We start from the raw sequence: 13,110 nt of genomic DNA on the forward strand, positions 1-13,110 counted from the left end.
ACAGCAAATTCTGCTTTTCTTCCTAATTTTCAGATACAGTGATGAAAGTATCTGATATTTTCCACAGTAAAATTAACAAAGGAAATCTAGCAGAGAGGTTTCTGGGGGAAAAAAACTAAACCATAAACTAAACTTGAATGCATTGAATCCCTACAGTGTGGAAACAGGCCATTTGGCCCATCGAATCCACAATGACTCCCACGCAGACTCACCTCTCTCATCCTGTCCCTGTGATCTCCTGTGGTTAATCCACGGAATCTACACATCCCTGGACACTGGGCAATATAGCATGGCCAATCCATTTAACCTGCATATCTTTGGACTGCGGGAGGAAACCAGAGCACCTGGAGGAAACTCATCCAGACATGGGAAGAACTGTCAACCTTCACACAGACACAGTCTCCTGAGGCTGGAATTGAACCCAGGTCCCAGCACTGTGAGGCAGCAGTGAGCTATATTCCTGATGAAGGGCTTATGCCCGAAATGTCGAATTTCCTGTTCCTTGGATGCTGCCTGACCTGCTGCGCTTTAACCAGCAACACACTTTCAAACTCATGCTAATGCCGCACATTTTAAATTAGTGAAAAAAACACCAGAAACCAGAAGAAAAAGGTATTCCACATCAAATTGGCAAAGGTGGATTCATTGTCAATGCTATTCTCACTGGAATGCCCACGAGTTGTTACATTCTTCACCTACAGCAGAGCTGTGCTCAACACGGTGCAAAAAATCTTGCTTGTTCGTGAAACACAGAAAAGCATTGCTAATCTTATCTTTGTACCTGGTATTCGCCTGTTCATTATAAGCTATGTCAATCATACTTGTGCAAATAGGAGATTAATTCAGGTGGTGATTTGATCAGGAGAGTGACAAGTGACAAGTCATTACAAGTGACAAACATTAATAATGAATTTTATGTAATGGCTCACCTCTGGACAGTGTGCCAAGAGGCAGCATCATGACTTAGACATCAAAACCAGAGGTGAACAGAAAAGACAGAGCTGACAGTTGATGCTGCTGGAACCTCTTTGGATACTAACAATATTCTCATCAATTCAAGGACTCCTAGTGAAACTGTGGAAACCACTGTCAGGTGGAGAATCTTGATAAATATTTGGTCTTTTGGAATATAGTAAAGAAAACAAGCTTGAAATTGAAGCTGGCTGCACTTGGGAATACAGGCTGCAAATAAACATTATTGCAGCCATCTTGTTATTTTAGGGAATGCCTGAAGCATGAACCCACATTTCTCCTTCAAACACTGGCGGACCTTTGCAACTGCAAACGTTGCTGGTTTTATTCCCATCAATAGCCAAACTCTCCCTCCCACTCCACCGAGGACATGCAGGTCCTTGGACTCCTCCACCGGCAGAACATAACAACACGATGGCTGGAGGAGGAGCGCCTCATCTTCCGCCTGGGAACCCTCCAACCACAAGGAATGAACTCAGATTTCTCCAGTTTCCTCATTTCCCCTCCCCACACCTTGTCTCAGTCGGTTCCCTCAACTCAGCACCGCCCTCCTAACCTGCAATCTTCTTCCTGACCTCTCCGCCCCCACCCCACTCCGGCCTATCACCATCACCTTGACCTCCTTCCACCTATCACATCTCCATCGCCCCTCCCCCAAGTCCCTCCTCCCTACCTTTTATCTTAGCCTGCTTGGCACACTCTCCTCATTCCTGATGAAGGGCTTATGCCCGAAACGTCGAATTTCCTATTCCTTGGATGCTGCCTGACCTGCTGTGCTTTAACCAGCAACACATTTTCAGCTGTGATCTCCAGCATCTGCAGACCTCATTTTTTACCCTATTTCCCCACTATTACACTATATGTCAGGGTGGAGTTTTACACTTTATTTTCAGCAAAATTCAAATTCAGAATTACATTTCACAAATTCCACTAAGGCCCAGATAGATTTCAAAATGTGAATAAATAAATGTTCTCCAAGTTTTCAAAATTAAAGCTGTAATTTTTAAACAATCTTGGAAATTAGACAAAACGGAATGCTCCTGCAAAAATGGAGCACTGCCACAACTGCCTGCATCCAGATTAAAAGCAAAAATAGTGCAGAGTTTGCAAATCTGAAATGAAAAAGGAAAATGCCAGATACCCAAAACATTAAGCACTATCTATAGGGAGAGAAACAAAGCTAACATTCCAGGTTGGTCAGATGCTTTCTCTCCAGCCCTACCTGCTGAGTATTTCAGATATGTTTGCTCAAAGAATAGGACAATTAAAATTTTGATCCATATCAAAATTTTACACTCTAGTCAATTTTACATGTACTAAAAAACTCTTCTAAATGAAAAAAAGTCAAGCATTCATGGATTATTAATTTGTCTCACTTAGATCCGATAGATTATTTTAAAAGTTGTGACAAAACTTAATGATCTGAACAGCCTTCATTTACTCTAATTTTTATTCAAGCAAAATAATTCAAAAAGTCACCTATCAAAATAATTAGTAAGGTTTCTTTTACAGGCCAGTTTTATCTTTCCATTGCCACATAGTTCTTCCTCATTTCAACACACGAATACATCTTCAATACGTATTAACGTTTGAGGAACACACATTTAAAATCAGGCAGGACATGTTGTGAATTCTACAATAAAATTCATGATTTGTAGAATTTACTGAATGACAAATGTTCATGAAAGTGTAGTATTCTAGAGGGTAATTTTGTTTTTCTTGTAGAATAGCTTAGCGTAACACCAAACACAATGGAACTTGCCTGTTGTTTCAACTGTTGTACTAGTCGGTCCTTTTCACGTTTAAGAGCTATTACTTCATCTTGTGTCTTTTTCTTTTTAGAGGCAGACAATTCTAATAAGGCAATGTTTGCATCCTTCTCACTGATGGCTGCCAGCAGTGCTTCTTGTCTGCAACAAAAATTAGTCGAGTTAAGGAATCAATAGGAATAAATGACAATGGCAATGAGAAGCCTACATTTCTTTTTATAAATTCAACATGCTTGGACAGGCATTCGTATTACAATTCAGCCTTCCGTAAACATGTTCAGTTTTGGATCTGGAAGAATGTCATAATTATCAGCTCCAAATGTACAGCATTGCTTTATCAACTGCAGTCAACAGATATGCCACCATAAAGTCAGAGATCACCTTCTATTGCATGTTTAATCCATAGCATTCACACCAACTCAATGAAAGAAAACTTAAATGTAGGTCCATGTCCACACAATCTTGTACACTTAGACAATGGCATTAAGCTGCAATAAATTTGGCAGTGACAAGTCAAAGGATGTGGTTATACGCAACTTGAAGAATGTCACTTAATATAGCAAGTGGTTGTCCTTTAGGTTTGAGGCAAATTTTGTGAAGGCAAAGTAGGGAAGCATTGCACTGCATTTAGCTGTGTTGTACAAGCTGGAAGAATGTGGGGTTTACACCAGCTGTCACAAATCAATTTCCCAGTCACTTTATCTGTAACTTTGAATAATATAATCTGCTGTTAAAAGATGAAAAATAAATTCTGGTCATTTCATTCAAATTTTCTCTGAGGTATCAGAGTGCTTAGTGTGCGATTTTTTCAAGAGTGAATCTTAACACCACTTTCTCGACAATTTGTAATGGGTAACAGCAGAGACATAATCATATTAGCCATATATCAACAAAGAAAAAAAGTTTTCCAAAAATATAGTATTTTTCTAGTTGTGGTACAATTTTCCTCCCTGTGTAAAGGAGTAGCTAGCTGTTTCAACTTGAAAATCATGCAGAGTAATCTATGCTAAATTAGAATGATTATATTTTATTGAATCATGTACCCTATATTACTCTAAAGAATAGACTTTTGGCTTAAAAATGCATGCACTCAAAATTGTTGAGGGCATCCTTCCAGCAGTCAACAGACAATGACATGGAACTTGTGGCCAGGAATGAGGCACGTACTGCTGATATTGAAGTACGCTTTGCCATGAAGTGCAGCAAGTCTCTGGTGAGAATTACACCTTCAGTGGCACTACAACTGATTTCAGCGTCTTCACTGGGGAACGAGAGGACAGAATTCTGGAACATTTGCTAAAATATTCTGAAGTCTTGCAAAAATTCAGTTTTCAACATTTCTGCTAATTAATTTAAGAGCACTCCAGGAATATAAAGTTAATTTTCAAGCCCGTGAAATTACTCATCAAATTTTATTAACTGCATTGCTGTCAAAAGCACCTGACTGAACATGAAACCCTCAGGGTTTTGAATATTGATGAGATTGAAGTTTTCACAAATTTCAGTGACTGCTGGTTCTGTGTTGAGTGGGGAGGTAGGCTGCATGCCACAGAGCAGCTGGTGCCAAAACTCTGAGCAACAGTCTGCAACTTCAGGATGACTGCGCAAACTTGCATACGTTCAATGACTACAAACTGCAGTTAGTTTCAATGGGCTAATGACAGCGAATGCTGACAATTTTTTATTGGTCCCTTTGATCCATGCAAATCTGGACTAATATGATTTTGGGGAGCCTTCATCATTTCGACCCTCATCCTGGCAAAATCATCTTTGGCCACTAATAGGCTTGAAATAAAATGCAATACCTCAGGAAAGAGCAGGCTCCACTCAGAGAGCTGCCAACCGATCAGAAACCAGCAGCTCTCTATTAATTCAGGAGAGACACCATGGCATCAAATCAGTTTGGAATATGGCTTTTGAGAGTTCTTGGGTGCCAAGCTGGTGAACTCTAGTGAAGAGGTTGGGGTTGGAACAGAACTCCTTTAAAAACCATTCTGTCATGTACTGTCATAACAACTGTTTATATGTTGGTGGTTCAATGGCTTCCCTTGAGACTGTATTCCATTGGATTCTGGAGGCTGTATTTCAGTATCTACTCATACCCAGAATTCTTGCTCTTTTATTGACAGCTAGAATCAGTAAGCTGATTTTCACCAAGCTGCAATGTTTTGTAGCTGCATAAGCGAGATCCTTCTCATCGAATTCCTTCACCACAACTCAGTTGAATTGAACTGCCAAGACCTCCCAGGGCTTTTACTAATTCCTCACTGGCCCAGACAACTACCTGAACACCTTTTGAGATCCATTCTCAACTCTTAGCTGCACCTCCAGGCTTCCAGACCTTCTCAGAGTCCTAATTACTTGATGCCAACTACAACTGACCTTTTTTTCTCCATTTCTCCTGCTGCAAATCACTTGATCTCATTTCCTTTTGGACCATTGCCACTTTGCACTCATATTCATCTGCAACTTCCTAAAGATGAAACTGGAACACTGGGCCAAGCATCTGCAGCCTGCCCCACTCTGTGCTTGCATTCGGCATACCAAGAATTTAGTCCTCAGTGTTCACCCAGGATAAAAAAGATAAGTTCAGGTTTCTTAGCACAACGAATATTTATTAACTGTTAAAATCAAATCTAACTGACGCCATTTTAAATTGTTCCTAGTCTAAACAAAGCACATGGTTTATTTAAAACTCTTCCTACATATTTTTCTACTATTACTGGGAGCTTAAATGAAAGCATGACGTTAAGACCATATGCTTGTTTTGCTTGCCACATAGAGTTTCCAACAGTAAGTTTAAAGTGAATATACATGATTTCAAAGATCTTTTGGGCCTTTGGTTCATTCAGTTTACTGAACATTGAATCAAAGGATAGGCACAAGTTCTGTTTATTACAATATAAATGGCTTTGGACTATTTGTCTGTATTTTACAAGCATACGTAAAAAAATACAGAAAGCATCTATTTGCTGATGACCTCAGCTGATAGAACATGGAAAACAACAGCTACTCAACACATTTGGTATATGTCAACTTCATCTGAAGTGCCTCATCACTGAAACATACTAGCCATCCAAAGTTTATTCCTTGAAAACAAAGGCAGTTTTCACATTTTAATCCACACTGTAACTTTGAAAATAAACAACATTACTCTTCTGGAATTCAGCACTCGTGTTTTTAGGTGCAATTATCTGAAGAAAACATCTGGACTTGGCTAGTATATTAAATTAACTATGTCTAGCACAGAATCCTGGCTCTGATTCTGTGCCTAATCGCAACATTAATCATTTGATTCAACTGCCTCAACTTAATATTGCTCTGTCTCCCAATGCTTTCATTCTTAGTTTACTCAGAAACAAAAAAGCAGAATAAACAAGCCAACTTGAGAGTATGAAATATAAATCCACAAAATAAAGTCTAGAGTTACAGAATATCTGCTTAAGCTTAAAAAGGCTACAAAACAGAAAAGGTAAAATCCTGCAAAACACAATTCTTGGGGCAGCTGGCAAATGGTATGAATGGGATTTTATATTTAATAGGGAAACCCAATACCACACAAAAGAAAGATAAGGAGACATACAGCCAAAGGGCAAAAATCCATAAAATTGGGCTGCAGAATACTGATAAAAAGGGGTACAGTATGTTATTGCATCAAACTCTAGCCTAAACAGCTGTCAAAGCAGTAGTTCTTAAACAAATATGGCAAAAATATAAGATGGTGTGCATTGCACCATCAACCTACAACAAATGTCAGAATTGTTACATTAATAGTTGTCAAAAACACTGGAAGGGAACCAAACTATCAATGGTCATTGGCAAAGGATTGCAAAATATTATGTACAGACAGATAATTGTCAAACCTGACAAATAGGAATAAAGTTACTGAAAAAAGTCATTTTCTTTAAAATTATCACCAATTCTTCTCTTATAGAAATTATAAGACGACATTGCTTTCAGAAAATCACAGTCACTCACTGATGCTTAAACTACATAGCAATAGTTTGTGTGTGACCTTTCACAGCAAAGGAACAGTAAGCTATTCAGCTGATTGTGGAAGATTGAGTGGGTGGGGGTGGTGGAATTGGTGTTAGAAGGTGAACATTGTGACTGCAATTCACACCCACTCTTCCCATAGTGTCCTTCAAGCAGAGGTTACTGGTAACATTTAGAGAGACTTATGGTCAAGTTCCTTCTTCCTTACTCTGAAGGCACTGAAGCCATTGTTGCATCCCTAATTAAGTCATGACACAGAGTTGCTGATTTAACAAGGATAAAAGACTGATCCTGGGGCCTTCTTGGGTTCTAAGCCTAGCTATTCACTACAAAGTTTACTAAGCCACCATGATGGCCATCAATAATATTTTGACGAGAACCTCGAGCTCATATTTGGTGCAGCTCTTTGACTTGGAAGAAATGCTGCAGTAAAATTATTTTAAATTAACTTATTGGGATAAGCAACAAAATAATACAAATATTCCACTAGGAGACCCGATCTAGTTCACAGAGTGGTCAAGTTATATCCTACATTCAGGCTTTGATGTACTCTAAAGGAACAGCCACGTTGAAATACTCCGAGTATGCACCACATTCTTAGTAATAGAGTGGGTTGAAAAGAATGACAACTCCTAATAAGAACAATCTGCGTTTAGGAGAAAAACAGTCAAGACACACTACACAGGACACTGTTGTATCCTGGAAAAAAAATCTTTTTCGACCACAGCACTGAAATTGGCTTATGTTAAAAAAAAGTGGTTTACTGTTTATCAAAATCACATGCAAGACATGTAACAGATGGTTTAATCAGTACATATTTGTAATGGAAAAAATAAAAATACTAAAGAAATAGCATAAAAGTATATATTTTGATCCACTGAATTCAATATATTGTGATTTTTTAAAAGCAATCTCAAGTGTTCATTTATCTTAATGTGTTGAGTCTATTACATGCAAAAAATTGAACTCTTGCTAAATATTACAGTATTGCAGTAATTAATAGGTGTAACACTATAATCTTTAACAATAATTTGGAGGTAAATTCTTCAAATCTAACCAATGTTACCATGCAATTGAACTCTGTATATGAGCACATTCAGTTTACTTCCAAATAGCAGCTTCTGCTTCCAGAAGATCGGGGGAAACGAATTAAGCCACTGTTTGGAATTAACATTAAAAATAAAACATGGATAACAAAGTGCCGAACGAGCTGGAAAAACATAGATGGCACAGCATATGAAAGACTTAAAGAACATAGCCTAATGATATCCAGTCATAACCAGGGTGTTTTGTATATTGTCAACATAGATACAAAGTAAAAGAAGGTCTTGCTTTAACTGTTGGGAAATACTTTACATTGAAATTAAACAGCACTTATTGCTGCCTTACCACTGATGATCTTGCCACACTAGTGATTTATTTGAACAAAAACACTTTTAGTCGCTGCAGGTTAAACTATGTTTAGCTCTTACTGTACACTAATTTATGAAACATGCGCACGTACCTACTAATTACAGCATGATTTTAAGAATTTGCGAACATGTTTGCACAAATGACAATCATGGGAACACAGACAATGTTCAAGCTGTTCTTACATCAAGTCTTATGGCATCAGGTTAAACACAGGCATGGAAGCTTTCTGCTGATGACCATCTACCATTGCTGCCAGCCAGTGAATCAATATTTCCACATATTGAACACCAATGAAAAAGGTATGGAAGGAAGCAAGGCTCAAAAACCTCTTGGTGGCAGATTTCAAACCCACCACCAAGGGTATTCACCGAGTGCAGCAAGTCCTAAATGACACAGCTGCTGGATTGGATTTTAGATGTTAAGGCAACCAAATGAAGGGGGAAAAAAATCATCTATCTGTTGCAGATGTTTCTGGCCATGATAGTATTACAGGAGAAAGTGAGGACTGCAGATGCTGGAGATCAGAGTCAAGATTAGAGTGGTGCTGGAAAAGCACAGCAGGTCAGGCAGCATCCGAGCAACATGAAAATCAACGTATCGGGCAAAAGCTCTTCATCAGGAGAGGCTATTACACAGTCTCTTTGGAAATGAAGTCCCGTTTCATACTGTTAGCAATACCGCCATGCTGAGTGGGATAGATTTCGAATACATTTTGCAACTCAAATTGAGCATCCATCAAGTGGTGCAAACCATCAGCATCATCACTGCATCCAACCATAGTCTGTAACCACATAGCCCAGCGTACCTACCATTGCCATCATACCAAGACATCAACCCTGATTTAATGAACAATGAAGGGAGATATGAAAAGAACAGCACCAAGCACACCTAAAAATAAGGTGTCAATTTGGTGAAGCTACAACACAGGGCTATTGTCAATCAAACAGCAGAATATCAGAATTAGAGGGAGGAGGCAATTCAGCCCTTTGAGCCTGCTCCGCTATTTAACGTGATCATCGTTGATCTTATTCTGGTCTCAATTCCACTTTCCTGCCTGCTCCCTTAGCCTTTTATTCCGTTTTTCATCAGAAACATAACTATTTCTTTCTTGAATCTGTTGATTAATCCTATCTCCACAGCACTCTGCAGCTGTGAGTTCCTGATTCACGCCCCTCTGAAAGAAGTAGTTTCTCTTCAACTCAGTTTTAAATCTACTCCTCTCATTCTATATCTATAACCTCTTGTTCAAAATTGCCCCACAAATAGAACATCTGTTAAGTACCCACCTCACCGTCTTTAGCATGTTATATACCTCCATTAGAACACCACTCATTCTTCTGAACTCTAGCCAGTACAAGCTGCTCAATCGTTCCTCAGATGGCAGCCTTTCCGTCCCTGGAATCAGCCTGGTGAATCTCCTCAGAATGCCCTCCAGTGCCATTACTTCCTTAAGTAAGATGACCAAAATGAGACACAATATTCCAGGTGCAGTCTCACTAACACCTTATGTTATTGCAACAACATTACTTTTACAATCTAGTCCTGATGCAATACACACCAAGATTCCATTTGGCCTTATTATATGCTACACATGCAAACCCACTTGCTGCAATTCATGTCCAGAGAAGCATCAGGTTATAGAGTTTAACAATCCCACAGCCAATGGATCACTCTAGGCTCTGTAACCCAGCCACTTCCAAACATGAGCAGCAATGGTTAACTAAACAACTCACTGAAGGAGTCCCAAAGTATCACCATCCTCAGTATCTCAGCACATGAAGCATTTGCAAACATTTTTAGCTCAGCGGATGATCCATCTTCATCTCCTCTTGGAGTTCCCCACCATCACAGATGATATCTTCAGCCAATTTGATTCACTTCACATGGCATCAAGAAATTGCTGAAGGCACTGAATAGACTATGGGCCCTGACAACTTTCCAGCAATAGACCAAAGTTCTGGGTTCTAGACCTAGCTGTGTTCCTAGCCAAGCTGTTCTGGTACAGCTACAACACTGGTACCTATTTGGCAATGAGGAAAAGTCCCCCGATAATCCCGGTGTTCAAAAAGCAGGGTAACTTCAAATCCACCAATTAGCACCCAGCAGTGTGACAATCGGTAAAATACTAGAACATTCCATCAGCAGTGCAGCACTTACTCAGCAGTAATCTGCTTCCTGATGCACAGTGTGGATAATGTCTGACCTCATTACAGCCATGTTCCAGACATGAATGAAGGAGCCAAGTTCAAGAGGAGTATGATGAGAATAACTGTTCTTGAAATCAAAGCTGCATTTGACAAAGTATGGCATCAAATAGCCCTCGCAAACTAAAGTCAAAACTGAGAATCGGGCTAAAAACCACTGGTTGGAGTCATACCTGGTCGAAAGAATAATGATTATGGTTGCTGCAGGCCAATCACCTCAGTCCTGGACAGCACTGCGCGAGTTCATCAGAGTCAAACATCACCATTGTGAAGTCAGAGGTCAGGATGTTTGTTGATGATTGCACAATATTCAACACTATTTGTGAATCCTCAGCACTGAAGCAACCTGAATCCAGATGTAAAACGACCTGAACATTGAGGCTTGCACTGATAAGTGGCAAATAAAATTTGAACCACACAACTGTCAGGTAATGACCATCTCCTGCTTGACAGATCAAACAACTTAATTTTTTGAAGAATGTGCCAAGTCAATATTTTAACCATAGCTGGAAATGCTTCGAGCCCTTTATTTTGCATTACTGACAGTCAGTGTCAGGAACCTTCGGGTGAATACATACGCTGTATTAAGCTACCCATGAGAGGCAGATAACACAATATAAATTAGCAACAGGAAATGCTGCTCAGGGCAGATAACTAATAATAATATCATTGATTTGCCATTCAAAGCTGTAGTTAAAATGCTACTGTCTTTAGAAGTACTCTGAAGGACACCACACTTCTGCATTACTTCAGCACAAAAATGCAGCAGGACATACTTAGACAAACAAAAATAACTGACCTTGAGAGTCAATATCCAAAATGATGCTGAAAACAAAGTAAGTGACATAAGCAAGCCTGCTGAATGTTAAATTAGATGTTAAACAAAAACAGAAATTGCTCAAAAAGCTCAGGAGATCTGGCAGCCTCTGTGGAGAGAAATCAAGAGTTAACATTTCGGGTCGATTGATCCCTGCTCAGAACTGGGGAAATTTTCCCAGATGCTACCAGACTGGCTGAGCTTTTCCAGCAATTTTTGTTTTGGTTTCTGATTTACAGCATCTGCAGTTCTTTTGGTTAAAATAGATGTTACTGCACCATACTGGATATTTCACACATGGTTTTGCAACAATTATACTGTGAATCAATGACTGTATATCCATTCACCTTTGTTTTGTGTTTAAGTTTCTATACACAAGTGCAGTTTCTGTTTAGTCTTTCATGAATTTATTTCACTTCAGTTCTTCTCACTGGTATTCAAGTTCTTTCACTTCTTGCTCATCAAGTTAGTGCAACAGAAACAAAAGTAAAATGAAAAAAGAAACCACAATGCTGAGGGAAAATACAAATTGGAGCAGTGAGCCATCAGTGAAGAACAAGAAAATATAAAGCTGTGGTAAAGAATCTTGATGAAGGCAGCTTAAAAGAGTTCAGAAGAAAGTACAGGGTCAGGGCAGAATCAAAGGCGTGCAGAACAACCCAAAGAAAGAACAAAAAGAATGATGCAGACCGTCAAGATAGAGCACATCAAACAACATGTATGGTAATGAAAGGAGGAATTCAACACAATGTTAAGTAGCTATTGCTGAAATTCTCAGTATATGAGCTTTCATACTCAACACAAGACTCTATTTGTACCATATGAACAAATACTGGTCATAAATCTGGCAAATGCACTGGTTGACTTAATATTCATAATTCACCTTAAGCATCTGAAGTGCAGATTGACTGAACAAAGCTTCAAAGATTAAAACTATGGAACAATGGAATGTTGTGCACTGTGGACTCATGCCAGTTATGGACCCAGTAGAGAAAACCCATTCAGGGGTGATTTTAAACCTACCTGCCAAGAGGAAAAACCAAAACTGGTGGACAGATAAATTTGACCAAACAACTTAACCATTGGTTCCCCTGAATGTGCTGTTTCCTTCCTGCATTACTTAGCAGGCAGGAAAGTCAATCAAACCCTTCAAATGTTGACATCATCAGACCGCAGCTAAAACGTTATCTCTTACCAGAGAGGGCAAACTGCTTCAGCGGTCCTGTCAGGTGAAGGCAGCGAGAAGATGACTGGGACTGGGAATGCACATGCTTTTAATGTGCCTTTGAAGACCTTAAACAGAGGTGTACTGTCAGTTCCCATAAGAAAATAACAGATCTTCTTGTTACTTATGATGAGGTACCCCTATTACCCCTCCAAAGATTACTTCTACGCCTTCTCTTTCACCCTGTCAGGCAGTGTCTGGCCACCCAAGTATCTGCTATCCAGCTGCCACTTTCCCAAGTTTTGAGTAGGAATCTGGTCAGTAGCACGAAACAATTGCCTTAGAATTAAAATTCACCTGGGCCTCACAAAGTCAACATTGGGCGTGTTGGCCACTCATGCCCCATCAATTAAAATACACCTTTCAGAATGAGAAGTAGCATCAGACAGAAAAAGGAATAAAGTCCTAAGTTGCAAACTAAAGATTTATTTAAAATCAAAGACTACTTGAACAATAACTGAAAATAATTAGTTGCACATTCATTAAGAACCCTCACAAAATAGTTAAAAAGAAATTCAGATTCTAAGAAGTTTTAGTACTCATGCTCTGGCATTCAACATCTCAAAATGGATTTTCAGATATTAGTGGCTGTGTTCGATTTTGGAAACAAGATCTGATTAACATACTCATTCTAGAATTCCAGTATGTTTTAAGAGGAGTTAAAAGACAACAGGAGAAAGTGAGGTCTGCAGATGCTGGAGATCAGGGCTGAAA

At 39.2% G+C, this 13,110-nt stretch overlaps 1 protein-coding gene across 3 annotated transcripts in view; it reads right to left on the minus strand.

The window, feature by feature from the left end:
- LOC132822339 (ERC protein 2) overlaps positions 1-13,110 on the minus strand; it is an 820,981-nt gene that overhangs the window by 188,194 nt on the left and 619,677 nt on the right. For all 3 annotated transcript variants that reach the window (XM_060835591.1, XM_060835589.1, XM_060835590.1), the window contains one exon: positions 2,735-2,882. In XM_060835591.1, coding sequence (XP_060691574.1) covers positions 2,735-2,882 — 148 coding nt within the window. The remainder of the gene's footprint in view (positions 1-2,734; positions 2,883-13,110) is intronic.

Source organism: Hemiscyllium ocellatum, chromosome 14 (assembly GCF_020745735.1).
Source record: "Hemiscyllium ocellatum isolate sHemOce1 chromosome 14, sHemOce1.pat.X.cur, whole genome shotgun sequence".
Lineage (NCBI taxonomy): Eukaryota > Metazoa > Chordata > Chondrichthyes > Orectolobiformes > Hemiscylliidae > Hemiscyllium > Hemiscyllium ocellatum.